The sequence below is a fragment of the Leopardus geoffroyi genome, chromosome C3 (assembly GCF_018350155.1).
Source record: "Leopardus geoffroyi isolate Oge1 chromosome C3, O.geoffroyi_Oge1_pat1.0, whole genome shotgun sequence".
Lineage (NCBI taxonomy): Eukaryota > Metazoa > Chordata > Mammalia > Carnivora > Felidae > Leopardus > Leopardus geoffroyi.
The window spans coordinates 38,967,547-38,995,330 of NC_059338.1; the positions used below are offsets into that span (position 1 = coordinate 38,967,547).

General features: G+C 36.1%; 1 protein-coding gene across 11 annotated transcripts in view; it reads left to right on the forward strand.

Moving 5' to 3' along the window:
* Positions 1-27,784, forward strand: part of RPS6KC1 (ribosomal protein S6 kinase C1) — a 225,490-nt gene that overhangs the window by 38,171 nt on the left and 159,535 nt on the right. For 10 of the 11 annotated variants that reach the window (XM_045452516.1, XM_045452515.1, XM_045452511.1 and 7 more), the window contains 2 exons: positions 5,315-5,408; positions 16,536-16,898. In XM_045452516.1, coding sequence (XP_045308472.1) covers positions 5,315-5,408; positions 16,536-16,898 — 457 coding nt within the window. Of the gene's footprint in view, positions 1-5,314; positions 5,409-11,289; positions 11,314-16,535; positions 16,899-27,784 lie in introns of those variants that run through there. The other variant, XM_045452519.1, reaches the window with a different exon arrangement.

The window sequence follows — 27,784 nt, forward strand, 5'->3', positions numbered from 1 at the left end:
TTTTGGGCCTTTGTCTAGTATTGCTGCCAACAAATCTGTGTGTAGATATATGTTTTCATGTCTCTTGGGTAGATTCTGAAGAGTGGAATTGCTGGGTCTTATGGTAAGTTTATGTTTTTAAGAAACTGCCAGACTGTTCTCCAGAGTGACCATACTGTTTTAGATTCCCCAGCAATGTATGAAGGCTCTGGTTCTTACTCAATTTCACCAACACTTAGTATTGTATGATTTTTAAATTTATAGTTTTTCTAGTATGTATATCGTGGTATTTCACTGTAGTATTATTTCCATTTCCTAATGGCTAATGATGATGAGCTTGTTTTCAAGCTCAAGTTTATTTCTTCAAGTTTATTCAAGTTTATTTCTTGACTTTTGACGTCTTCTATTGATCTGCGTGCCTGTTTTTATAACAGTACTGTATTGTCTTGATTATTGTAGTTTTAGAACAAGTTTTGAAATTGGATAATGTAAGTTGTCTCACTTTATTCATACTTTTTCAGAATTGTTACATTGATTTCGTATCCTTTGAATTTCCATAAAAATTTTAGCATCAGCTTGTCCATAACAACAAGAAATTCTGATGGAATTTTGGTTGGAATTGTATTAAGTCTATAGTTTGGGGAAAATTATTATTTTAACAACATTGTCTTCCAACCCATGAACATGAAATGACTCCATTTATTTAGGCATTCTTTAATTAGTCTCAGCAGTGTTTTACAGTTTTCAGTGTATAAGTCTGGCCCTTCTTTGGTTAAAATTACTCTAAGCATTTTATGCTGTCGTGAGTGGTTTACAGGTTTAATCCATGTTGCAGCATGTATCAATACTCCATTCCTTTTTGGTGCCTATATGGTATTCCTTTGTATGGCTAGTGGATATGCTACATTTTGTTTTTTCATTCATCAATTGATGCACATTTGGGTAGTCTCTCTCTTTTGGTTATTATGAATGATGTTGTTAATGACTATTGGCATATAAGTTTTTTGTGTGGACATACCTTTTCATTTCTCTTAGGTATATGCATAGTATTGGAATTGATCTGGGAGGATTTCAAATTTTAATTCAGTTTATTTACTTGTTATAGGTCTATCATGATATTCTCTTTCTACTTGAATCAACTTTGGTAACTTGTCCCTTCCCAGGAATTTTTCATCTAAATTGTGTAATTTGTTGGCATAAATTGTTCATAGTATTCCCCCAGAACGCCTTTGATTTCTATGGGATGTTAGTGATGTCCCTCTTTCATTCATGATTTTGGTAATTTGTATCTGGTGTATTTTTTTCTTGGTCAGTCTACCTAAAAGTTTGATATTTTTGTTGATTTTTTTCAAAAGACCAACTTGGTTTCATTACTTTCTCTCTATTTTCTCTATTTTATTTTGATTTCTGCTCTAAACTTTATTTCTTTCCTTTTGCTTGCTTTGGATTTACTTTGTTCTTTATCTAATTCTTTAGTTCCTTAAAGTGGAAGTTTACATTACTGATTTGAGATGGTTATTCTTATCTAACATGGGTGTTTAGAAGTATAAATTTTTCTTTTAGCACTACTTGAGCCTCATCCCATAGCCTTTTACACTTTGTTTTTATTTTTATCAGTTTAATGCATTTTCTGCTTTCGTGATTTTTTTCTGTAGACTCTTTGGTTATTTAGAAAAATGTTCTTTAATTTCCAAGTATTTGTTAATTTTTAAAGTTTCTTTTATTGTTGAATTCTAATTTTGTTTTCTTGTGGTCGTGGTCAGAACGCATGTTTGATTTCAGTTCTTTTAAATATATTGAGACCTGATTTATTTCTTAGCATATGAACTATCCTGGACAATGTTGCATGTGTGCTTGGAAGGAGTGTATATTCTGTTGTCAGGTGGAATTTTATGTAAATTTTAGTTAGTTCAAGTTAGTTGTTGGTGATCTTTAAGTCTTCTGTATCTTTGCTAGTTTTCTGTCTAGTTCTGTCAATTATTAAGAGTAAGATATTGAAACCTCCAGTTAATTGTTGAAGTTTCTTTCTTTTTCCTTTTTCTTTTTTTAATGTTTATTTATTTTTGAGAGACAGAGAGAGAGAGTCTGTTAAACGTCCGGCTTCGGCTCAGGTCATGATCTCCCGGTGAGTTCGAGCCCTGTGTCAGTCTCTGTGCTAACAGCTCAGATCCTGGAGCCTGCTTCCGATTCTGTGTCTCCCTCTCTCTCTCTGCCTCTCTCCCACTCACGCCTCTGTCTCTTTCTCTCTCAAAAGGAAATAAACATTAAAAAAATTTAATTGGCAGTGTGTAATTGCTGATATCTCTTCTCAATTTTATATTTTTATTGTATTTTTAAACCTCGCTAACTAGGGGTTAGTCCTATAGCAGCATAGCTTAGTGGTCAGCCAGTGATTGGTCTTTGTATTTAAACGCTTTGTTCCAGTATATGCTTCTTCTATATGCTGATGTTTCTTGATATATTTTCAGAGTTCAAGCAGTTTTTAAGTTTGCCCTGGATTTTGCTTATCTTTGAGATCTCTTGCATTTCCTCTGTGTGTGTGCGCACCATTGTGGTTTGTTGGGGGTTTGTAGATAGCTTGATTCTTCTCTAGTCTCTCCTGTATGGGTGAGTAGAGAGCTTGTTAAGAACGCCTATGGTTGTGTACTTTCTGTAACTAACTCCCTGTGAAATGTCTGGCTAATACGCTGGTCCTTTGCTTGCTGGAACCTCATGCTTGCTGAGCCACTGGGCATTGGTGCTGGGATCGCTACTATTAACTGATAATACTGTTTGGGGTGGATGACTTCTGTGCTTCAGTCCAAATCATGCTTGCCTCCTCTGCAAGTGAATCTGCTGAATTTCAAGGCTTGTCTTGCCCTTGTATAATTACCATGGGAACCCAGCTGGGACAGAAGGTGGGAGCAACCCCAGGCAAGAATACCACAGGCTCCCACAGTTCTTACCTGTGATTTTGTGGTTTTTTATGGGTAACCACTTCTTCATTCGTTATATGTTTTTCGTCAATTTCCAGAGCACTCAGATGGTCGTTTTGACATTTTTCTCCAGTTGTATCATTGTCTTTTGGGGAGAGCATTTGCTGATCTACTTATTCTATTATACCTGGACTCCTTCACCTCTAGGTTGACATTTCATTAACAAAAAACTTTGAGATGCTGTGTAATAAATTTCTTTCTACTGCATAGTAAAGAACGCCTAGTGGTTAATGTTTTTGATCGAGAGATTAAAATAGCAATTAATCTAGAGATTTAATGTGGAGATTAAAATACAATTGTGGCGTATTTCTCCACTACTTCCCTTGAGTTCCTATGGAAAGTTTTTTTTATTATTTTGTTTAATTAAAGATTTATTCTGTATTTATTGTTTATTAAATGAAGTAAATAAAATTTCTCTAAGATTATGAGCTAAAATAGCTTTTTGTATTCTTTAGTATTGTGTTTTTATTTTATCTTGTGAACAGATCTATATCAGCTAATACTAACAAATAAAAAATGAGTGCTTATGTTGTTCTCAGCACTTTACATGTATAAAGTCTTTTAGTCCTCACAACATATTAAGTTATAAATAATAATTCCATTTTATAGATAGGTAACAAAGTCCACATCTCTGATAGTAGAAGAGGTAGTTAATGGTTGAAAGGCACTTTCTGTAAACTGAGATTATAAATAAAATCAGCTTTGTCTGGTAAAATTCTCAGAATATTTGCAGATTTGCTTAAGATTTGGTTTATGGCTTAGTCTAAAATAGAGACTCTTCTTTTTTGGAGAAAAACTCAGATACAAACTGTGATTTGAATATTTTAATTCACAAATAGAATAAAGTGTATAAATTCTTGCTTCTAAAGGGAATAATTGTTTTTAAAGTTTCAGTTCATTTAACACTCTGGGAAGTAAAATTTGGTAATTTTAGAGGAACCATTTCAAATTTCTCTTTCTTAAAGATAAGCTGGTAGGGAGACTTTTGATTATAACTAAAGGTAGTTAAGTTCTTTGTGCTGAAGGAGAGAGGAAAAAGGGGTCTTGTATTTTTCGTGGGTTTTACTATCCTGGTAGTAGTGTTTGGGGACATAGAACTGTTGGTGGAAGGTAGAATGAAAGATGTTACGGAGCAAAAGAGCTATTATTTTAGTCATAGTTTAAGGATTTTAAGTCCTTATACTCATGATTGAAACAGTCGTAAAACCACAGCACAAAACATACCAGCACCACTTTCTTGATAAATAGCATTCTCTAGTTGCACACGGAGTGAGAGAAAACAGTTTTTTGAAGGTTGAATTTGCAAACCTAGATACAGAATTAAAATAATGGTCACATAAGGAATCAAAATAATTTTTATATTTTATTAAATAAATAGTATTTATAAGTAGTATTTATAAATAGTATTTGTATTTTATTAAAATATAGTTATTTTATAGTTATTAAAAATGTGTTGCTTTGGGGCACCTGGGTGGCTTAGTCAATTAAGTGTCCAACTTTGGCTCAAGTCATGATCTCATGGTTCGTGGGTTTGAGCCCCGTGTCAGGCTCTGTGCTGACAGCTCAGAGCCTAGAGCTTGCTTCAAATTCTCTCTCTCTCTCTCTCTCTCTCTCTCTCTGCCCCTCCCCCATTCATGCTCTCTCTCTGTCTCTCAAAAATAATAAATAAACGTTTAAAAAATGTGTTGCTTTAATACAAATATCTTAGGTTTGTTTAGTTTTATATTATGTCTAAATAGGTTTCAAATTTAGGGTGCTTCTGGAATCACTGAGGTGCTATGTGATATATGTTAGTTTTTAATTTGATAAAATTAAGTGACTTCTAATAGAGTCCCATCATTTATCACTAAATAGAATGACCAGACACTAAGGATGTTGAGTAATAGTCTGTAGCTGGTGTGTGTGTGTCTGTGTGTGTTTTCTGCATTTTTTAAATGAGTACTCTAGATAGGTTTTTATACATATGCTTTTATAAAAAGGCACATGATATGAACATGATAATATTCCTTTTGAATTCGCATTGGTTAATGCTAGATTTTAATAATAGATTGTTTTTTAGCGTAGTTTAGTTTACAGAAAAATTGTGAGGAAAATATAGTGCTTTTCTGTATACCCCTTTCCCTTTCACAGAGATTCCCCTATTATTAACATCTTGCATTGGTGTGGTACATTTTTTACAGTTGATGAATCAATATTGATATTTCTATTGATTTTTTAAAAGCAAATGTAATCTGGTTTAACAGATGAATGGTTTCTGTAATCCTTATACGTACTCAGTTGAGATAACTATTGTTAATTTATTACTCATTTAAAATAAAACCCTTACTGACAATGATACACAATTATTCTTCTCTTTTTAGGGTGGAATAGTTAATGATGGTTCTGAATTGATTGGACCTGCGGAAGCTTATTCGGATTCCCTTGTTGATAGCTTTCCTGAGTGTAGTACTGAAGGTAGGATATTTTAATTTTTTTTCATTGCAGTGGTTTTGATTGCAGAAGACTATAAATCGTATTTGAATTGCAAAAGAATAGATGGCTGTAGGAATTTGAGAGTATTTTATCAATTCTAAGATGCTTTTTGTTCTTCACGTTTTAGTATCACCTAGTATCACTTGGTGCGTGATATTGGGTTGATGATACCTTCTTACATTTAATTGACAGCTTTTTTCTTTCTTAGTGATATATAAAATAATGATTTATCCTACAACTAATGGCATATTAGATTTGATGAAATATGGCATCATAAGTGTTCAGAATTTATATTGTCTGGTGTAAGAATACCTTGCTAAAGTTTATTTAGCAGCATCTGACTTTTAGACAATTAATTTCAAAACTGGCTTTAAAAGTTTAGTCATGTTCCTAGAAAGAGTAAACCTAAGGCAGTTCTAGTGTTTTTAGTATGTTTTATAATAACATAAGTCTAAACCAAAGCAGTTTTTTAAATTCTAATCACTTTAATTCAAGAATGCATAATCTCTTGTTTTATTCTTTTGTTAAGCCATCCTTGAATTTTTATGAAGATTTAAAATACATACATTTTGGTCTTTAGATTTCCTTAGCTAGTTTTCATCCAGGGAAGATTTTGGAATGAAAAAAAAAAAAAAAAAAAAAAAAAAAAATGATTTGGGGATAGGGAGGGAGAGTCTTTAAAAATAGGCAATTAGATTTGTTTGAAGTGGCTTAGGTTTGGTTTATATAAAAGTAAAATCATAGACTAGCTATTTCTTGATCACTTTCATGAATAACAGTTTATGGCTGAGGAGGATGCTTTATGACTCTAATATGGGAGGTAGCCGTAATCTCATTGTAGTGATGTTTTTGTGGGGATATGTACTGATGTCATACATCAACAGACACACTGATACAGATTTCTTGCTGTACATTGGCATCTTAATTTGGGAGGAACAGCAAATTCCCATTCGTTGTGTAGGCTGAATCTTTTGGTGCTACCACATTGAGAAGTGATGAGCTCTTCTTGTTTTTCATGGTGGCTCCCATTGACTTAAAAGCAAAGTCTGTTCATTTACACCTAGTGTTCTGTGTTTTGTATGGGCACCTTGGGCCCAGCGGTTTCCATTAGATCCTCAATACTTTTGACTCCATACTAAATCATAAATCAGCCAAGGTCGTAGAAAAACATTGCTTACAGTAATTTGTTGACATGTATTTATTTACATTGTACATATTTATAATCCATTATGTTTTTAGGAAAAAACAAATACCTTTTTCCTGTGACCTGTTTTGATCTGTGATCCTTGCTAGGCTTTGGAAAACCTACTCCCTGCTGGGGATCCCAATGTGATTGTTTCTAGAGCTAGTTTCTTGGAAGGTAACTTATTCGGGATAACCAGATCTGGCTGTTGCCTCAGAGATACTCTGTTCCTGAGAAGAGGGAGAAGGCATTTTCTCCCTGTAAATGTGGTGATTTGGTGACATCCAATAGTGGACAAATAGAGTTACAAAGATTCATAGGAGAGTGTTCAATGAGGAGTACAGTTTTTAGAAATTTTAGAATGTTTCTTAGTTTCTCTCCTCTTGTGTTTTGTTATAGGAATCTAAGGTTACGTGATTTGGGAATTGTTATATTCTTTTAATATTCATAATAATCCTTTTTTACTAGGTGAGAGTCAGCCATGATGGGAGATGTATATCTCAGGAACCTATTCTAGTGTAAGGTCGTCATGGATGGGAATGATGCATAGGTCTTTTGTCCTTTTTTATAGTCTGGAAGAGAAGAGAGGAGCATTATTATTAGGAATGAGTTTTCTTGGGATGGTGTTCTAGAATATGGAAGAATGTTCAGAGTTCAAATGTGACTGTGGTAAAAATGTGGTAAAAAAAAAAAATAGGATGAGCTTGTAATTTGTTGTCCAGAGTGGGACACTTCTGAGAATAAAGAGGGTACTTTAATAAGTACAAGACAACAAGCTTAAACTAGGACTGCCTCTGGTACACTGGGGCCATATGGGCCATTCTTCCTAAAACAGTTGTTTCGGAATTTACCTTTTGAAGTTTCAAAAAGATGGGTTTTCCTTGAAAGGATTTATCTTTTTTTTTTTTTTTTTCCTAGTTTTATTTATTTGAGAGAAAGCGTGGGTGAGCGGGGGTGGGGGAGAGGGACAGAGAGAGAGGGAGAGAGAGAATCCCTTCCCACCCCCATGCAGGGCTTGACCTTAACAAACCATGAGATCATGACCTGAGCTGAAATCAAGAGTCCAACGCCCCACCTACTGAGCCACCCAGGTGCCCCACGAAAGGATTTATCTTTTAGGAATATGCTTTTATGAGAGAAATTAGGGGCTACCTTTTTGTTAAAAACATCAGAAAAGACTTATGCTACCTAAAAGTAATACTGACATTTTATCCTTTCAGTGCATAGCTTAGTTTTCCAGCTGTATTACCATCTCTGAAACACACTGTGATCCATGAAGAATGCAAAACATGGAACTGGAAAGGCAGTTAAAGCTTAGATTTTTTTTAATCCCCCCTCCCTTTAAAAGCCTTTACGCCTGACTAATTAATCCTGCTGTAAGACCTTGTTGACAAATACAGATCGGAGTGTCAAACAGCTTGCCAATTCACTGTTATTTGAGAGGGGAAATGATTTTTAAATATCATGAGATTGTCTGGCATACTGGGTAAGTGGAAGATATACTTTCCTACCAAAAGGTCTGCAAACCCCAGAGACAACCAAGGGAGAGGGCCTGTGCTAGCAAAAGAGCAGGGAAAGCTGGCAGCCAGCCAAGCCCCACAGGTATGCAGTGAAACAGAGGGTTGTAGAGGGATTGTGGTGGCAAGTGCTCGGGGTTTGGATTTAGAGCCAAAATGTGAAGAGGTGATTCACTCCATAACATCTCCTCTGAGTGTAGTATTTTAAACGGTGTTTCAAAGGTGTATTCATTTTTCACACTTGTGATTTAGTTTGCCAGTGAAATGAGCCAGAGGGGCAAATCTTAATATATAGTCTGCTGTTTCAAGGTCCTTCAGTAGAGTTAGAATGACATGGCAAGTATATCACCTCTCAGAGAACAGATGTAGAGGCTAAGTGATCATTATTTTTATTAGTACCATAAAAATGCAATCAACAGGTCTTAATTTACCTTGAAGGAAAGTTTTCTGAGGAAAACATAAAGAGCTGGATTAATGACTTTGAAAAAAATTATCATTTGATTGTAATGGGATAGTGGAAACCCCTTTAAGGTTCCATAAAACCAATAATTTGGTGATTAACTGGTAAGTGTATTTTATCTAACATGAAATTGAGAATTATAAAATTATTCAGTAGGTTTTTAGATAAAAAGTTTATATTGTTTTATGTTTTTAAAATGAAATGCTGGTTACTTTTCATATCCTTTGTCCAGAGAAATTAAACTATATATATATTTAAAGATGAAAGAAGATTTACTTGATTGTTAACATCTTATTTCCTTTTTAAACTTGCATCTTTTCGTTTGATTAAACTTAGCTATGAAGTTACCATGACATTTGTAGAAACCTGGCCAAAATGGTGCATGGGAATTGAGCTTTTTGACATGTTTCTCTCATCTGTTGGCCCGTTTGAAGGATGTAGGTTGCTTTACTGCCATGATGGCCTTGATATTGGAGCCTTTGATGTTGGTAGACTCTCATCTGGTAACCTGTGTCATTTCCTCTTCCTAATACGTGACTTGACTTCCTTTGCAGTTGTGGGAGGGACATTTTCCAGGTGTACGCAGCAAACCAGAGAAAATAATTAGATGATCGTAATCACAAATAGAAACTGAGAGGTCAGTTTCTTATATGTAAGATCTCATGTGTGGAATATTCTTCAATGTCTTCTGGGAGTAGCCAGATCTACCTTTGTGTGTGTGTGTGTGTGTGTGTGTGTGGCCTGTAAATTGTGGATTTAGAGCTCCCTGGGTGTTCAATTGTAGCAATTGTAGACACAAGAAAGAATCTATTAAGCTGTCTTGAATGAACCATTTTAGAGTAAATGAGATGTACATTTTGAGAATAGCATCTATTTCTGGTCTGTGTAAGGGATCTCTAAAATCACTCTCAGTTCAAGATTTGTATTTTTATTCGATGGTGGGATAAGAATTCTTTCCATTAAATCTTGAAGATTAGAGGTAAACTGTATTAATCTGGATAATTTTGATTAGTTTTAAAGCATTAAGGGAGACTAATTGGAAAGGCGTCTAGTTATTTAAGTTTGAGAAAAAATCTTCTGTATCAAAGTGTCATTTTAGTATTATATTTTTCTTTTTATTATTTGTATTTCATTTGGTTGATTCAAAGTTGATGCTTTCAGGCAGGTTCATTTTAAAAAGGAATATTCTTAAGTTGGTTCACCACTTAATAGCCTAAATCTATTTCTGAGACGAACTTGAAGTGTGTGTACCATGGAGTAGTGTAAGATGACAAAAATACGGAAAGCCTAATTGAAAGTAATTTTAAATTTAAAGCAGGATTTAGCGCAAGTATCCACTAGGTGGCACCATGAGAACCCTAAATCTTGTTACTGCGATTATTCTGGGCCCTCTTGTATTATGATAGAGTATGCTTATTCAGTTAGAAGTTCCTTTTTCTCTTAAGTGCTTATCTGCCTAACGTTTATCTATTTTCCCTTGTTAGTTGAATTTTCTTTGGTGAAGGAGTTTAAAATAGGTAAAAAAAGAACAGATTATTATTCTTAAGATAAACATAAATGAGAAGGTGTCATTGTATGTGTGCATGTAAAACAAATGATGCAAATTATAAATATTGACTCTTATAAACCCTAGGGCTATTGAGGATAATATTGGATTTTAGGGGTTGGGTGGGGCAAATAAAAAAAATTGATAATATGTCATGGGAAGTGTTTGAGAGTAGAAAGAACATCAAGAAAGACACAGATAAATCCCTTATTCCACAATTAAAAATTGGAATTTCAGACAAGTTAAGCCATGTGCCTAAGGCAGTCTAGGCGCTCCAGGTATTCAGTAGCAATCATAAAAAATATATTTTGAAAGAAGAGATTTAGTTTTATGGAGAGGGAGGCAGTGAGAATACATATTTGGTATAGAACTCCCAGTGTGAGCGGCTTATGCTCTGGTAGCAGGATTGATTTGCAGAGATTATGAAGAGTAGCGGCATAAGAAGTTCATTAGATAGAAAGGAAAGCCAACTCATAGATCTTTGTTGTTCATGAGAAGATAACAGTATTACGGCTGTAATTTTGATTGATATGTTACTTTCTGAACTTATTCCGTTTTTCACCAAATATGCAGTAGATATTCTCATCCTCTTTTCATAAATTTTCAAGGGTGAAGCAAAGACTTGTCCCCAGGACATTATAAAAATGTGAAATATCAAAAGAATGGTACTTCTTAGTAACAGTGGCTATTTCTAAATGATAAGTTGATAATCAGGTACAGGAATCTTAATTATGAGATTTGGGTATTCGCCTAAAATCATATTTATAAGGGCTTGTTTCTTAATGGAGATTGATATGTATGTCTTCTCCCTCAGGGTGACCTTTGTTCTGCTGGCTAGATATTTTGCTTTGTGTGTGAAGCATGAGTCATTGCTACTAGGAAAAGTAGAAATTCCCTTTCGTTGACTGAACCTCAGTGCTCAGTGAAAGCTATCAGCTAATAATAATGAGGCCATGTATTTTATATATAGTTGACCATGAGAGACCACCTGTTGTTCTAAAGGAAACCGATCTCTTTTTGCAGATGGTCTTCAAATACAGATTTCTGATAGTTTATAGTATAAAGATTTATTCTATAGCAACTCAACCTTTTCCCCTGGTGCCTGTCTTTCAGAGGTGGTGTCCTAGACAGATTTCACTAGACTGCCCTACTCTGAGCAGTTCAAAGCACAGAAGGTGAAGGTAGGTAGGTGAACTGGGATGCTATATAAACCCCTCATGTCTGTAGCTGCTTTTTAACCGGTCACCTGGGGCCCTCTAATAGCCCTGAGACTTGAATCTCTGTGATATGAACCTGGAGGCAGAACGCTTTCATAGAACCTTTGACTCTTCCCCCTCCCATCCCTTCCCAAAAAGGCTTAGGTTTTTGTCTTGATGGTGTTGGTGAAGGATGTACCTTTTACTCTCATGATGGCTCCAGAGGGCCCCTTTAAACATGGATTGACTTCAGGTTGGTTTAACTTTTGACAAATAGTGTCTGAATTGTCAGTTGTTGCCCTGCCTTATCCACAGTGTTCTTCCTACTCACCTTAACTGAGAACCTCTTGTTTGCTGCTCTATCTTATTAGCTTTCTTTCTGGGTTTTAGGAAGCTAGTCTCCACTTTCCGTGATATTTCTATGTAGCTTTGTATAAAACAGGTTGAATGACAGGACCGTGAATTCAAGGAGGTGAGCAAGCGCTGTGATAAGTAGCTGTATTAAGGATATAAGGTGAAAAAAACTAGGTACTGAGTGTGTGTGTATGTATGTGTGTGTGTGTGTGTGTGTGTGTGTGTATAAATAATTCATTACTGTGGTAGTGAAAGGGGAGCGTTCTTGAGGTGATTGGGGAATACTTCATTGAGAAGAAGGGAATTTAGAAATTGCTTAAATGCAGAAGAGATTTCCTAGAAGATGATTGGTTGCAGTGTATGGTTGAGATATGATAGGGTTCGGCTTATGATATGGTTGAGATATGGTAGGGTGCATCTTAAGAGAAGAATTAAAGGAAGAAGGTAGACGAGGAAGAAATGTCAAGGGTTAGTCTGCTTCAGACAAATCTGTAATCGTTTCTGTCTTCTAAGTTAGGAATTCCTTGGCACTGGCTGCTGGGTGATACATATGGGCCTATATTGCATAAATTATGTTTGTATAGCATATATTCGAATGTTCACAAACAAATTCCCAGTTTTAGCCCTTGTTGTGTCTCCTTTGATAGCCTTCAAATACAGAGCCTTAAGAGCTTGTCATACACATGTAAGCGATGTGGTAAGAGTCACCTGTAATCCCACCATACAGAGAAAATTACTGTTAGGCTACCTCTCTAGCTTTTTTTTCTGTTTTTGTTTTAAAATTAGAATTATAGTATATGTATATACTGCTTTGCAGTTTATTATTTTTGCATAATAGATCATGAATACTTTAGCATTATTCGTTTGTAACATAATTTTTAATAGCTCTATAATATTTTATCAAAGGGATGTACCATAATCTCTTATTGTCAGGAATTTGTTATTTCCAAATTTTCACTAATTTTTGTGATGATTATTCTCAAATATAGATCTTTGATCGTATCTCTAGTTATTTTTGGTATAATTGTTGAATTTCTGGGTCAAAGGTATAAAGATTTTCTGCATCTGATATGCATTGTCAAATTGTCTTCCAAAAGGGTTAAATCAGAAGTCTTTTTGCTTCCCTTTGCTCCTCTCATAGTTGGGCTAGAAAAATTCCTCTTTCTAACATGCTAGTTTTTCTTTGCTCACTTTGAAAGATTCTTCATTTAGAATTAGGTAGAATTTGAAAAGGAAATTATTTGAATATTATTATTAATTATTACTTTATTTCATTATCTGATATTCTTCCCAGGTATTTTGCTGGTCTTGCTCTTCTGATCCAATTTTATGTAATCATGATTTCCTTTGCTAACAAAATAAGATTGGAAAGGTAAGAGAGGAAGTAAGACTATGCCACTAGATTTTTGTGGTCAAAAGCCAAGAAACTGAGTACACATAATTTTACCCCTTTGCCCTTTGGTATTATTGTTCCTGTTCGAAAGGAAAATCAGGCAAAACATGAAACAGTACAGTGTGATAGATGATGTGAAGGTTATAGTGACAAGACACTGGAGAGCAGACAAAAGATCTATAACAGTGTTTCCTTTCTCTTATGACTAGCTGTATAAACCAGAACTTATTTTTTAAACTTTGTCTATTTGTTTATTAATATCAATGGACCAGGTTATATAATACCCCCATTTAAGGAAATAAGTGTGCATTGGGATATATAAAATGCTTTGAAGTCATTAAAAAAATCTTTTATGAAATTTATATATTTCTCAGAACAGTGGTTAAATAATTTTGTAGATTGCTGTAAAAGATTCTGATTTTGAAGAGCTGTCTGTACAGTTGAAATGTCAGAGATTGAAAAGATTTCCACCAGATCCAATGAATCTCTTCTCAGCTTGTGGATTTAATGAAGTGTTTTGCTTTTAGAGAACAAAATTAGTTCTTTATGGGCATTCCACGGATTTGAGAAAAGCCCCTGAAAACAGGATATGTTGACAGGGTGCCAAAGTAGTGTCTAAAGTTGATTTGAAATTTGAGTTTAGCTGCCAGTAACATGTTTTTACCCTAACTTACTTTATTTGAAATGAAGTAAGCAATTTAAGTCTATAATAAGTTGACAAACTATGGCCTGTGGCCCAAATCTGACCTGCCACTTGTTTTTATGTGACCTAATAGCTAAGAATGGTTTTTACATTTTAAAATGATTGACAGTATTCAAAAGGATATTATTTTATGGCATGTGAAAATTGCATGGAATTCACATTTCAACATCCATAAATAAAGTGTTACTGGAACACAGCCATGCGTATTCATTTACATATTATCTGTGGCTGCTTTTGTACTACAACAACAGAGTTGATTTGTTGTGACATAGATCATGTGGCCCACAAAACCTAAAATATTCACTCTCTGGTCCTCAGAAAAGAAGTTTGCTGATCCCTATTCTAGAATTGTATAGTCTAATCTACCTTTAAGTTTGGCTTAGGATATGATCTTGAGGAAATAATTTTCTTTTTAATATATTGTCTTTTCTGAGGAACTTGGAAGTCAACATTCAATGGTGATGCAGATTGCATAGCTGTTCCCAAATTTAATTTGTATGTAACTCTATTGTCAATCTTATTGAATGATATATAGATCAGTGGCTCTCCAAGTATGGTCTTTAGACCCTTGGGTATTCTAGAGATCTTCTCAGGGGGTCACCAAGGCAGAAATTATTTTTGCAATAGTCTAGGAAATTATTTGCCTTTTTCACTGTGTTGACATTTGCACTAATGATGCAAAAGCAATGATAGGTAAAACTGCCTTGCCTGAGCGTGAATCAAGACAGCGATACCAGACCGTAACAGGAATCATGCCGCATACTTGCAGTAATGCCAATGTTCATTTTACCTAAGAATGCCCATGATAAAGCAGTAAAAACTATTAATTTTTATCAAATCTCCACCCTTTGCTACATGTCTTTCTTATATTCTGTGTGAAAAAAATGGAAGTATACATAAAACACATCTGCCTAACTGAATTGCCATGGTTGTCTTGAGGGAGAGCACTTGTTTGAGCTATGAACTAGCAGCTTTTCTCTTGGGACATCGTTTTTGCTTGAAAGAACAATTGACAGACAAACTGTCATTATTCAGATTTGGGGATTTGGCAAATGGTTTTCAAACGCAAACAAAGTGAGCTGACACTTTAAGGAAAACAGCTGACAGTGTTTGTTGCCAATGATAAACTTTGAGTTTTCAGTGCCAAATTAGAATCCTGGAGAACCTTTTTTTTTTTTTTCTTTTTTTTTCTTTTTTAAAGTAATCTTTACATCTAATGAGGGTTTTGAACTCCGGACCCTGCGATCAAGAGTCATATGCTCTACCACCTGATGCCAGCCAGATGCCTGAATTTTGGAGAACTTGTATCTGCTACTTTGAGCTTGACAGTTCCCCAAGACCTAAAGAATATTCTGCTGAGATTGGTGGTGATAGTAACAAATGTGATTTGTCACCATAACTCAGGGAACCAGCACTTTCAAAATGTCCAATGTGTGATGCACACATTCAGTGTGCAAGACAGATCAATGGACTTGAATGTAATAGAAACAAATTTCACTGACAAGAATTTATATTCTATATGGCAACTAAGCTTTCAGAAACTACCACTTGTCAAGTTTTGGTATAGTATCAAAAAATAATATCCACAAGTATTTGAAAAGGCTGCTAAAATATTCACCCCATTTTCAGTTACATATCTATGCAAGATCTTCCTCAAATCTTTCAACCAGGGCAACATCCGACAACAGATTGAGTGCAAAATCATAATATGAGAATCTAGTCATCTTCAATTAAAAAAATTTGTACAAATGTAAAACATTGTCACTATTCTTACTAAATACTTTTTTGCTTTGGAGAATATAGTTATTTTGAACAAAAATTACATTACATGTAATGGGCTTTAATGTTTACTTTAAAAAATTAGTCTATTTTAAATAGATATTTACAGGTATAATCCACAAAAGGAAGCTTTTTTGAGGTTCTCAATTATTTTAAGAATGTAAAGGGAGGTCCTAACGCCAGGAAGTTTCATAACTGTTGTACTTCATGCTTGTTCACCATGAAGTCAGTTTTGTGAAATGGGAGAAAGAATTTTCATTGCTAAATATTTCAGTACCACCTAGTATTCATTTTCTGTCAGAAAACTAAGAGGCAAATACAGACCAAACCTCTCTCCAAAAGTTTGTGGAGGAGAATGAAACAAAAATTTCTAAAAATTTAGTTCTTTAAAACACACACACACACACACACACACACACAACCAAATGGTGTACATTTTCCAGATATGGATTATCTAAAAGCATACCTCTGAGGGTATGTTGTAGAAATAAAGAATCATTCCATTATTGCCATAATAGTTGCAATTGAATGATAGCCTATTGTGCTTTATATGCATGAACTGTATTCCTCATTTAAAGTTCTGCATAGTAAGTAAATTAAGTGTCTTGGGCTTGGTCACATAGTAAGTTTTAAGAGCTGGGATTCAGGCCCTTGTTTTTGTCTTGCCTTGAGGCTCTTATTCTTTTTTCTTTATTATAATGCTGTTGTTACAAGGTTTTGTGGTAAAGACTCTTCATTTTACAAGACTAGATAAAGACTTGTCTTCAGTTTTAGTCTGATAATTAAGGCAAAGGAGATTATTTTCCAGAGCTGAATTCAGTAAGCTAAAGCAAATGGCCAGGCACCGATCTCCATCAGGCAATGACAGCCTTCCTAATCGACGCGAATAGTATGAACAAATGAATAGTCAGCATGATTTGTATTCTTTTTGGCTGATTCTTAATTGAATATCTATTTATGTTGTGATCATATTTCTAGGTTTCTCCAGTGACAGTGATTTGATATCTCTTACTGTGGACGTGGATTCTCTTGCTGAGTTAGATGATGGAATGGCTTCCAATCAAAACTCTCCCGTTAGAACTTTTGGTCTCAATCTTTCTTCGGATCCATCAGCATTAGGGGCCGTTGCTTCTGACAGCGAACAGAACAAAACAGAAGAAGAACGGGAAAGTCGTAGCCTCTTTCCTGGCAGTTTAAAGTCCAAGCTTGGCAAGAGAGATTATTTGGAGAAAGCTGGAGAATTAATAAAGCTGGCTTTAAAAAAGGAGGAAGAAGATGACTATGAAGCTGCTTCCAATTTTTATAGGAAAGGAGTTGATTTACTCCTAGAAGGTGTTCAAGGTACAGTTTTATCTGTATTAATATGTTTTGGAATGTTCTTATGTTGGTATCTGGAAAGAAAGTGTATACATATAACTGTATCTTGTGTATAGTCCTATGTCCAAACGAGACTCAAAATGAGAAATTACTGAAGATTATGTGACCTACCTTTGGGGATGACTGGGTGGCTCAGTCAGTTAACTGTCTCTTGATTTCCTTTCAGTTCATTACCTCACAGTTCGTGAGATTGAGCCCCGTATTGGGCTCTGTGCTGAGTCTGTGGAGTCAGACTGAGCTTGGGATTCTCTCCCTCTCCTTTCTCTCTGCCCCTCCCCCACCTCTCCCCCATGTAAATAAATAAACATAAAAAAATGACCTAAATTTGGGTAAAAACTTTTACTTACATGAAGGGAAGGCAGGATCAGAGCTACTTAACACTCTGCTTTGATAATTAACCAACAAAAACAGGATTTAAAAAACTCAAATCTCCATGTCTCTTGTATGAATAATATTCTGTTCTTTCTGACGTGGCCAGTGTTCCCCAGCCTTCACCTCTCACAGGAGTATTCACAGAGATTTAGTGCATTTACTCCTGCTGGCCTGAAGAGAAGAGATGAAATGTAAAGGTTCTTGGATTTGCCTACTGTTCTTTTCTGTTTTAGTTGCCATAAATTCTCAGCTAGTTACTGGGGTGATTTGGGACATTTAGAATGAATGTTTCTAGGGGCGCCTGGGTGGCGCAGTCGGTTAAGCGTCCGACTTCAGCCAGGTCACAATCTCGCGGTCCGTGAGTTCGAGCCCCGCGTCAGGCTCTGGGCTGATGGCTCAGAGCCTGGAGACTGTTTCCGATTCTGTGTCTCCCTCTCTCTCTGCCCCTCCCCCGTTCATGCTCTGTCTCTCTCTGTCCCAAAAATAAATAAACGTTGAAAAAAAAAAATTAAAAAAAAAAAAATGAATGAATGTTTCTAATGTCTGTAAGTAGAACTTAACCTTTTTTTTTGCCTCAGATTTTTTAAGTCATTTGTCTTTTCCTTACAAGAAACAGAGTAAGGGGCGCCTGGGTGGCTCAGTCGGTTAAGCGTCCGACTTCAGCTCAGGTAATGATCTCATGGTCTGTGAGTTCGGGCCCCACGTTGGGCTCTGTGCTGACAGCCCAGAGCCTGGAGCCTGCTTTGGATTCTGTGTCTCCCTCTCTCTCTGCCCCTCCCCTACTCATGCTCTGTCTCTGTCTGTCTCAAAAATAAATAAAAACATTAAAAAAAAAAAAAACAGAGTAAAGCATACCACAGTTAGTTATGTGACATTGTGGACACAAAAGCTGAAGGTTAATAAGACCTTCTTGATGGTTTTCTTTCCAGAATATCATCATTTTTACTGTTTTCCTGTCATCTTTGACTTGTTAGAACCATTCCGATGACCATAGTCTCCTGTAGCACGAACCCTTTTTTGCTGTAGTACTTCCGCCCTCACCATGCTTGGTGTCCTGTCCTCCAGAAGTGCTCTGCTTTATGAGAGTTTAAACTTTCAGCCTTCTAATGTGGTAGACGATGAATACTTGGCTGCATGGACCGGAAGAGGGAGTGTATCTGGTGGCATCAGTGCTTCTTAACCAGAATTTTCACCAATTCGCTTGTTTTTGGCCCTTACTCTCATTTCCAAGCTACCCAGTGCTACACGTTCCCAAACTAATTTACAGTGTCATATAAATCAGGTAGCTTTCTTGAGCTTCCTAAGTCAATAACCACTCATCCATCTATTTTCATTTTGTAAAATGTTGTTGTTGCAGTCTTCTCTTGGAGTCTCTTTGTCCTTGGGGGCTTTTGCCTTAAAAATAATTCTTTTACTCCATGTTAATGGGGTTTCAGGAGGGAGTATTTCTCCTGGTTTGATTGATACATCATTTTGATACAAATTTTTGTTTCTCTTTCTTTTTTTTTTTTTTTTAAATTTTTTTTTTTTCAACGTTTATTTATTTTTGGGACAGAGAGAGACAGAGCATGAACGGGGAGGGTCAGAGAGAGAGAGGGAGACACAGAATCGGAAACAGGCTCCAGGCTCCGAGCCATCAGCCCAGAGCCCGACGCGGGGCTCGAACCCACGGACCGCGAGATCGTGACCTGGCTGAAGCCGGACGCTCAACCGACTGCGCCACCCAGGCGCCCCTCTCTTTCTTTTTTTAATATATATTATTTAGGTTTATTTATTTATTTATTTTGAGAGAGACAGAAAGAGCATGAGCCAGGGAGGGGCAGAGAGAGGGAGGAGAGAGAGAGAGAATCCCAGGCAGGCTCCACAGAGTTAGTGCAAAGCCCAACATGGGGCTCGAACTCATAAAACCGTGAGATCACGGCCTGAACTGAAATCAAGAGTCAGATGCTTGACTGAGTCACCCAGGGGTCCCACAAATTTTTGTTTTTCAGGTAGTGTCATATAGTCAGTTGGGGTTTTTTATTTGCTAGTAGAACATTCTGGTCTTTAAAGATCTACACATTTTTCTTCTTTGTCTTAACTCTCGTTTTGGGTTGGGAGTTTAAAATTGGGATAAGTTGCAATCAGCTCTGATATTTTCCCTTCTTTTTTTTTTTTAAAGATAATTTTGTGCTAAAAAAGTCACTAGTGTTTAATTGACACAGATACATCAATGTGATCTTTTTCTGTCTAAAGTTATTTGCATTTAAACTTAGAGTACTTCATAATGTTACCACTTGAGGGCACCAGAAAAATAAAAATCTTTACTTCAAAATGAGAATTATGGATGCATATCAGCAAATAACAAAAAAAATATCATTTAGGTAGTTATTTTGTGATTATGATGGTGAATTATTTCTCACCAGAACTTGATACTAAATATAGTAGACTTCTGTCTTAAGGAATGTTACCATTTAAACATGTTTTTCCGATTTAACATATGCCTGTCTTTCTGAAACCACAATATCCATTGCTGCCCTGGATTGGTTTTTGTTGTTAATGTGCCATAAGAACTAAAAAATTATACTTGACTAATTGCTTTTTAGTCTTTTTTTTGTTTATTCAATTTTTTATTCATACAAACTGTGAGAATCACAATCACAGAATTCTAATTTTTAATCAATATGTAAAATAACCTTTATTTCAGTCCTTGTGGTTATACTTTTAACTATGTGTTAAATGTAGCATCAGAGCAGTGCTTCTGGTTCGTATTTAAAAGTGTAAAAGCTACCTCCTAACAGACACATGGACGTTATTGGTTTTAAAAAAATTTCCCCCCAGTTTTATTGAGATATAATTGACATATGACATGTAACGTTATACTAAAAGTACTCAAAGTAATGATTTGATATATGTATGTTTTGTGAAATGATTACCATAAGTTTAGTTATATCCTTTCTGTCACATAGTTAACAGTTTTTTTTTCTTGTGATGAGAGTTTTTAAGATCTACTCTTTTAGCAACTTTCAAATACATGATACAGTATTTTTAACTATAGGCACCATGTTGTACATTATGTCTGCAGCATTTATTAATGATATAAATGGAAGTTCCTATCTTTTGGCCACCTTCACCCACTTTACCCACCACCCCTTATCCCTCACCCCTGCCTTTGGTAACCACTAATCTCTTTTCTGTTTCTATGAGTTTGGTTGTTTTTAGATTCTACACATAAGTGAGACCATATACTATTTGTGTCTTTTCTGACATATTTCACTTAGCATAATGACTTCAAGGTCCATTCATGTCACTAATGGGTTTCCTTTTTTTTTTTTTTATTGCTGAATAATATTCCCGTGTGTGTGTGTGTGTGTGTGTGTGTGTGTGTGTGTGTGTGTGTATGTGTCTTGACTATTGTAAATAATGCTGCAATGAACATGGGAGTACAGATACCTTTTTGAGATAGTGATTTTGTTTCCTTCTGATGAATACCTAGAAATGGAATTTCTGGAACATATGGTTGTCCTATTGTTAGTTTTTTGAGGAACCTTCATACTGTTTTCTGTGATGGCTGCACCAATTTTACATTCCCACCAGCAGTGTCCAAGAGTTCTCTTTTCTCCGCAACACTTGTTATCTGTTGTCTTTAAAAATTTTTTTTAATGTTTATTTATTTTTGAGAGAGAGAGAGAGTGCAAGTGGGAGAGGGGCAGAGAGAGAGAGAGAGAGAGAGAGAGAGAGACAGAACCTGAGCAGGCTCCAGGCTCCAAGCTGTCCGCACAGAGCCTGATGTGGGGCTTGAACCCACGAACTGTGAGATCATAACCTGAGCTGAAGTCAGATGCTTAACTGACTGAGCCACCTAGGCACCCCTGTTGTCTTTTTGATGATAGACATTCTAACAGGTGTGAGGTAATATCAAATTATGGTTTTGATTTGTAGTTCCCTGATGATGAGTGATGTTAAGTAACTTTTCATGTACTTGTTTGGCATTTTTATGACTTCTTTGAGAAAGTATCTTTTTAATTCCTTTGCTCATGTTTTGATCGTATTGTTTAGGTTTTTTGATATTATGTTTTCTTTATATATTTTGGATATTAACTCCTTATCAGATATATGATTTGCAAATATTTTTTCCCATTTGGTTGACTGCATTTTCATTTTGTTGATGGTTTCTTTTGCTGTGTAGAATCTTTGTAGTTTGATGTAGTCCAACATGTTTATTTTTGCTTTTGCTGTCAAATCCAAAAAAAAAAAATCATGCCAAGAAAGCTACCCCCCTCCCCCCCCCCCGTTTTTATCTAGGATTTTATGTTTTTGGATTTTATGTTCAAGTCTTTAATCTGTTTTAATTTTTGTATATGGTGTAAAATAGGGGTATGGTGTTACTTTTTTTGCATGTGGTTGTTCCTTTTTATCAGTACCTTTTAGTAAAGAGACTGTCTTGTCCCTAGTGTATATTTTTGGCTCCTTTGTCATAAATTAACTGACTATGTATGTGTGGTTTTATTTCTGGGCTCTATCTTGTCCCATTGATCTATGTGTCCAATACCATACTGTTTTGATTACTGTAGCTTTGTAATATAGTTTGAAATCAGGAGATGCTTTGTTCTTTATTCATAGGATTGGTTTGGCTATTTGGGGTCTTTTGTGGTTCCATACAAATTTTAAGATTGTTTTTTTTCTACTTATGTAAAAAATGTCATTGGAATTTTTTTTTTCAACGTTTATTTATTTTTGGGACAGAGAGAGACAGAGCATGAACGGGGGAGGGGCAGAGAGAGAGGGAGACACAGAATCGGAAACAGGCTCCAGGCTCTGAGCCATCAGCCCAGAGCCTGATGCGGGGCTCAAACTCACGGACTGTGAGATCGTGACCTGGCTGAAGTCGGACGCTTAACCGACTGCGCCACCCAGGCGCCCCAAAAATGTCATTGGAATTTTGATAGGGATTGCATTGAGTCTATAGATCTCACTGGGTAGTATGGACATTTTAACGATACTAATTCTTTCAATTCATGAGTGTAGAATGTCTTTCCGTTTATTTTTGTCTTCAATTTCTTTCAGCAATGATTTGTAACAGATTTCATCTGTTATTAGTTCTAACAGTTTTTTGATGGAGTCTTCAGGGTTTTCTATGTATAATATCTTGCCACTGCAAATAGAGACAGTTTTATTTCTTCCTTTCTGATTTGGATGCCTTTTATTTCTTTTTCTTGTCTGATTGCTCTGGCTAGGACTTCTAGTACTATGTTGAATCTTTGTATATGTATATATGTGTGTGTGTGTGTGTGTGTGTGTGGTGTGTGTGTGTGTGTACATATATATATTTTTTTAATGTTTATTTTTGAGAGAGAGAGAGAGAGACAGAGTGCAAGCAGGGGAGGGGCAGAGAGAGAGGAAGACACAGAATCCAAAGCAGGCTCCAGGCTCTGAGCTCCAGCGCAGAACCTGACATGGGACTCAAACTCAGGAGCTGCGAGATCATGGCCTGAGCCTGAATCAGATACTCAGCCGACTAAGCCACCCAGGCGCGCCTGGTACTATGTTGAATCTAGTGGTGAGAATGGGCATCCTTGTCTTGTTCTTGCTCTTAGAGGGAGGGCATTCAGCTAATCACCACTGAGTGTAATGTTGAGTATGATGGATTTATTCTTTAATTTGTTGGGAAATTGGGGCCTCTGGCTTGTGAGCTGATTTGACACTTGTGAGTAGAAGAGATGTTTTCTTAGGGAAAATTTGTTTTAGTGTGGGAAAACTGTTATTGAAACATCACTATAACCAGTAATACCTATGAATCATTTAAATTTAACTCTTGCTATAAGAATGGTTACCTGTGAGTAAAAAAAAAAGAAAATAGAATTGTTATCTGTGACCTTGGTTTGGTTTGATATACTCTATAATAAAATCATTATTTCTGGATATCTGATAATTCAGAGAAAATGATCTTTCAGAGCTAAGTAGGAGTGCTTCTTTATATAGATGTTCTTATGATTTGGCAAATTTTGTTATTCTAAATACTAACTATTCATCCTAACTATTCATCCTAAAGGAGTTTATCTGGGTTGTTTGTAGATCTGATAAAGATGGCTTGATGTTTTTCTTACTTAACTGGTGTTTGCACAGCTGAGACTAGAGGCAGAACACAATAGCAGCAGTTCTATTTGCCCATCCAACAAAGAAACGTACCCTGATAGTGGTAACTTTGAATTCTCCTTTTGAACCTGATGTTTCCCTTACTTCCTCATTCTAGAATGGCTCCTGAAATTAAGGTACCCTCTATTTTTCTAACTCATTAGGTCTTTATGTATGTAAAACAGAAAATCGAAAAATCAAGATCGAAGGAATCAACTTGAATCTTTGAGGAGGATGTTTCTAGTAAATATCCTTTCACTTCTGTCTTGTTTATATATTTCTGCAGTGGTCTGATGTGATTAATCTATATACTCTGAGGGTTTATTAGAATAATTGTGAGAATGTAGAGTGACAAATGGATGACATAAAGGTATTAATAAAATATTTAAATAATAACAATAATTTATCATCTGTTACATGCCTGTCACTGTACAAGGGATTTTTCTGAACGTTGTTTTTAACGCTCAGAACAAGCCTATAAGCTGAACTATGGCTGGTCTTACTGGGCTTTGTCTAAGGACACTAAAATTTAGAGGGTGCAAACATTTAATGTAATGATTCTAAAAGCTTGGCACCTAGTTAGCAAGAATAATTATTTAAAACAGGAAGCTTCCAGATGGCGAGCATTGTTAGTAACACCCATCTGTGGGCTACATTATGAATTACAGAGTTGATTTGAGAACTGGTTTTGTTTAGTTTGTTCTAGGTGCCAAAATTGCTGGTTTATTGTGTTTGTAAGGTAGATACTGTAATCCCCATTTTATAGGTGGGGAAAACTATGCTTACATAAAGTAGGCAATTTGCTCAACAATGCAAGTCACTGAGTTTCAGCTAAGATGTAAATATTTAGGTCTTTCTGAGTTTAAATCTTGTCTTCTTTTCCACTGTGCCATGTTACTTCTCATACATTTCTCCCCTAATTAGAGTAGCTTTTTAAAATGGAGACGCAACAACTCTTTTTTTTTTTTAAGTTTGTTTATTTTGAGAGAGAGAGAGTGGGAGCAGGAGGGAGAGAGAATCCCAAGCTGGCTTTGTGCTGTCAACCCAGAATCTGATGCTGGGCTTGAACTCACGAATCATGAGATCATGACCTGAGCTGAAACCACGAGTCGGGTGCTCGATTGACTGAGCCACCCAAGCACCCCAAGAGTATCAAATCTTTTTAAACTTTATTTTGATACTCATTGTTTTTTCTTTCTACCCATTTGTTTGCTCATTCAGCCATCTATCTTTCCATTGAGCATTCAACAAGCTTTTATTAGTACTATGTACTAGGTATTGTGATAGTGAATATAAAATAGTCTTTTTAATAAAAATATAGAACTGAATGAAGAGTCTTCAGAATAAGTTCTCTTCTCTTTGTTTCTATTTAAATCTTCTACATGCATTTATAAATCTCACATTGAAAAACATTCCTGGATGATTTGAGACTATTAATGAGACTAATGAGACGATTACTGATGTTACCACTCAGCTAAGAGGTGCAAACAGTCTTCTGCAATTCTTATCCTAGTAAACGGTACACTAAGTGATACAAAGCCACTTTTCTTAGTTTACCCTGGCCCTGGGTACATGTGTGCTAGACTCTCAGAGATATCCAGACTTACTTAAAAAACTGTGACCAGTGTGCTGGAGTACTACATCTTTCTGGGTCTCTTCTGGGGTCTTGACTATTCTTTTTCCCCTTTCCATAATGAGGAATAGAATTCCTTGGGAGACCGCAAACCCATGTATATTTCTAGGTTTCCTTTGAGTCACTAGTTTAGAATTGTAGGGTTGGTTCTAGAACGTGTCTAGGCCCTATGAAGGTGATTAGTCTCTGTGCATCCATAATGATATATACTGAAGTACTGTAAAAGGCAATTTGGGCCATTGATTTATTCCTTTGAATAACAGTTATTCAAATATTAAGAAACCCAAAGTATAAACTTGTTTGATTTAGAATGAATGGACAGGGGTGCCTGGGTGGCTCAGTCAGTTAAGCATCCAGCTTCGGCTCCGGTCATATTTCAGGAGTGCAAGCCCCGTGTTGGGCTCTATGCTGGCAACTCAGAGCCTACAGCTTGCTTCAGATTCTGTGTCTCCTTCTCTTTCTGTCCTTCCCTCGTTTATGCTCTCTCTCTTGTCTCTCAAAAATAAATAAACATTGAAAAATTTTGGAATGGGTGGATATATAAGAAAGGTAGTAGTAAGTTAATGTCTGATAAAGGGAAGCAAGTCACTTGATTGCTTATTGCTGAATTTCAGAAATGAAAATGTATAACTTTTTTTTTTTTTTTTATTAAATTTTTTTTTTTTTTCAACGTTTATTTATTTTTGGGACAGAGAGAGACAGAGCATGAACGGGGGAGGGGCAGAGAGAGAGGGAGACACAGAATCGGAAACAGGCTCCAGGCCCTGAGCCATCAGCCCAGAGCCCGACGCGGGGCTCGAACTCACGGACCGCGAGATCGTGACCTGGCTGAAGTCGGACGCTTAACCGACTGCGCCACCCAGGCGCCCCTGAAAATGTATAACTTTAAAAATAGGGGCACCTGGGTGGCTCAGTTGGTTAAACGTCTGACTCTTGATTTCAGCTCAGGTCGTGATCCTCAGGGTCCTGAGATTGAGCTTGTGTAGGGCTCCACACTGGGCATGGAGCCTGCTTAAGATGCTCTCTCTTTCCCTTTATTGCTTGCATGCACACTCTCCTCTTTCTCTCTCTCTCAAAAAAATGATTAGACTTGTTTATTATGTTTGTTAACTCTGAAGATACTGTGAAAATATTGTCTAGCCCTTTAGACAATTACCTTTAGGGATTGCCTAGTTCACTACAAAATATGGTATGGTGTAAGATATGGTATAGTGTAAGGCTAACAACATCGAAAGCTAAATTTTTAATAGGGAATGGTGTTGTAATCATATTGTTTTCTAATGCATGTGCTCGTAGCTGTTTTGATTTATGATCTTCTTTGAGAATTTTGTTCTTTTTCAATATTATTTTGATTGTTTGGGTCCCCTGACAAGTCTATATAAATTTGAAAATGACCATTTAAAAAAATGAGCTGTAATTGACATTTTACTTACTTTTTAATATTTCTTTCTCTCTCTCTCTTTTATTTTTAAGAAAATCAGCTTTTCTGTTTTTGCAAAAAAGGCTTAGGAATTTTTTTTTTTAACGTTTATTTATTTTTGAGACAGAGAGAGACAGAGCATGAACGGGGGAGGGGCAGAGAGAGAGGGAGACACAGAATCGGAAGCAGGCTCCAGGCTCTGAGTCATCAGCCCGGAGCCCGACGCGGGGCTCGAACTCACGGACCGCGAGATCGTGACCTGAGCTGAAGTCGGACACTTAACTGACTGAGCCACCCAGGCGCCCCTTAGGAATTTTGATAGGGATTACATTAAATCTGTAAATAAATTTGGGTAGAATTGACATCTCAAAAATAAGTTTTCTAACCCATGAACACAGGATGTATTTCCATTTTTTCAGATACTATTTTTTAAATAATTTTTTTAATGTTTATTTTTGAGAGAAAGAGCATGAGTGGTGGAGGGGCAGAAAAACACAGGGAGACACAGAATCCAAAGCAGGCTCCAGGCTCTGAGCTGTCAGCACAGAGCCCGATGTAGGGCCTGAGCTCATAGACTGTGAGATCATGACCTGAGCTGAAGTCAGACGCTTAACTGACTGAGCCACCTAGGTGCTCCTTTTCAGATATTCTTTATTTGCCTCCAGCAATGTTTTGTAATTTTCTGTGTATGCCTTTTACCTCCTTGGTTAAATCTGTTCCTAGTTATTTATTTGTTTGAATACTATTGTCATTGGAGTTGTTTCATTAATTTTCTTTTTGGATTGTTCATTCTTGGTGTATAAATGCAACTGATTTTTGTGTTTTTATCTTGTATGTGGTGGCAGCTTGCTGAATTCGTTTATTAGCTCTAGTAGTGTTTTTGGTGGATTCTTCGGAGTTCTGTAGGATTATGTTATCTGTGCACAGATGTAGTTTTACTTGTCCTTTTTCAGTTTGGATGCCTTTTTATCTCTTCTTGCCTAATGCTCTAGATAGGGCTTCCAGTGAAATGTTCAGTAACATTGGGAAAGTGGACATCCTTGTCTTGTTCTGGATCTTAGGGAGAAAGCTTTTTGTCTTTTATCACTGAGTATATGATGTTAGTTATTAGTTTTTCATAGATGCCCTGTGTCATGTTGAAGAAGTTCCTTTCTGTTCCTGGTTTTCTGAATGGTTTTATTATGAAAGAATGGTAGATTCTGTCAGATGCTTTTTCTGCTTCAATTGAAATGATCATGTGTTTTTTTCTCTCCTTCATTCTGTTAATGTGGTATATTACATTGATTTTTTAAATTGTTTATTTTTGAGAGA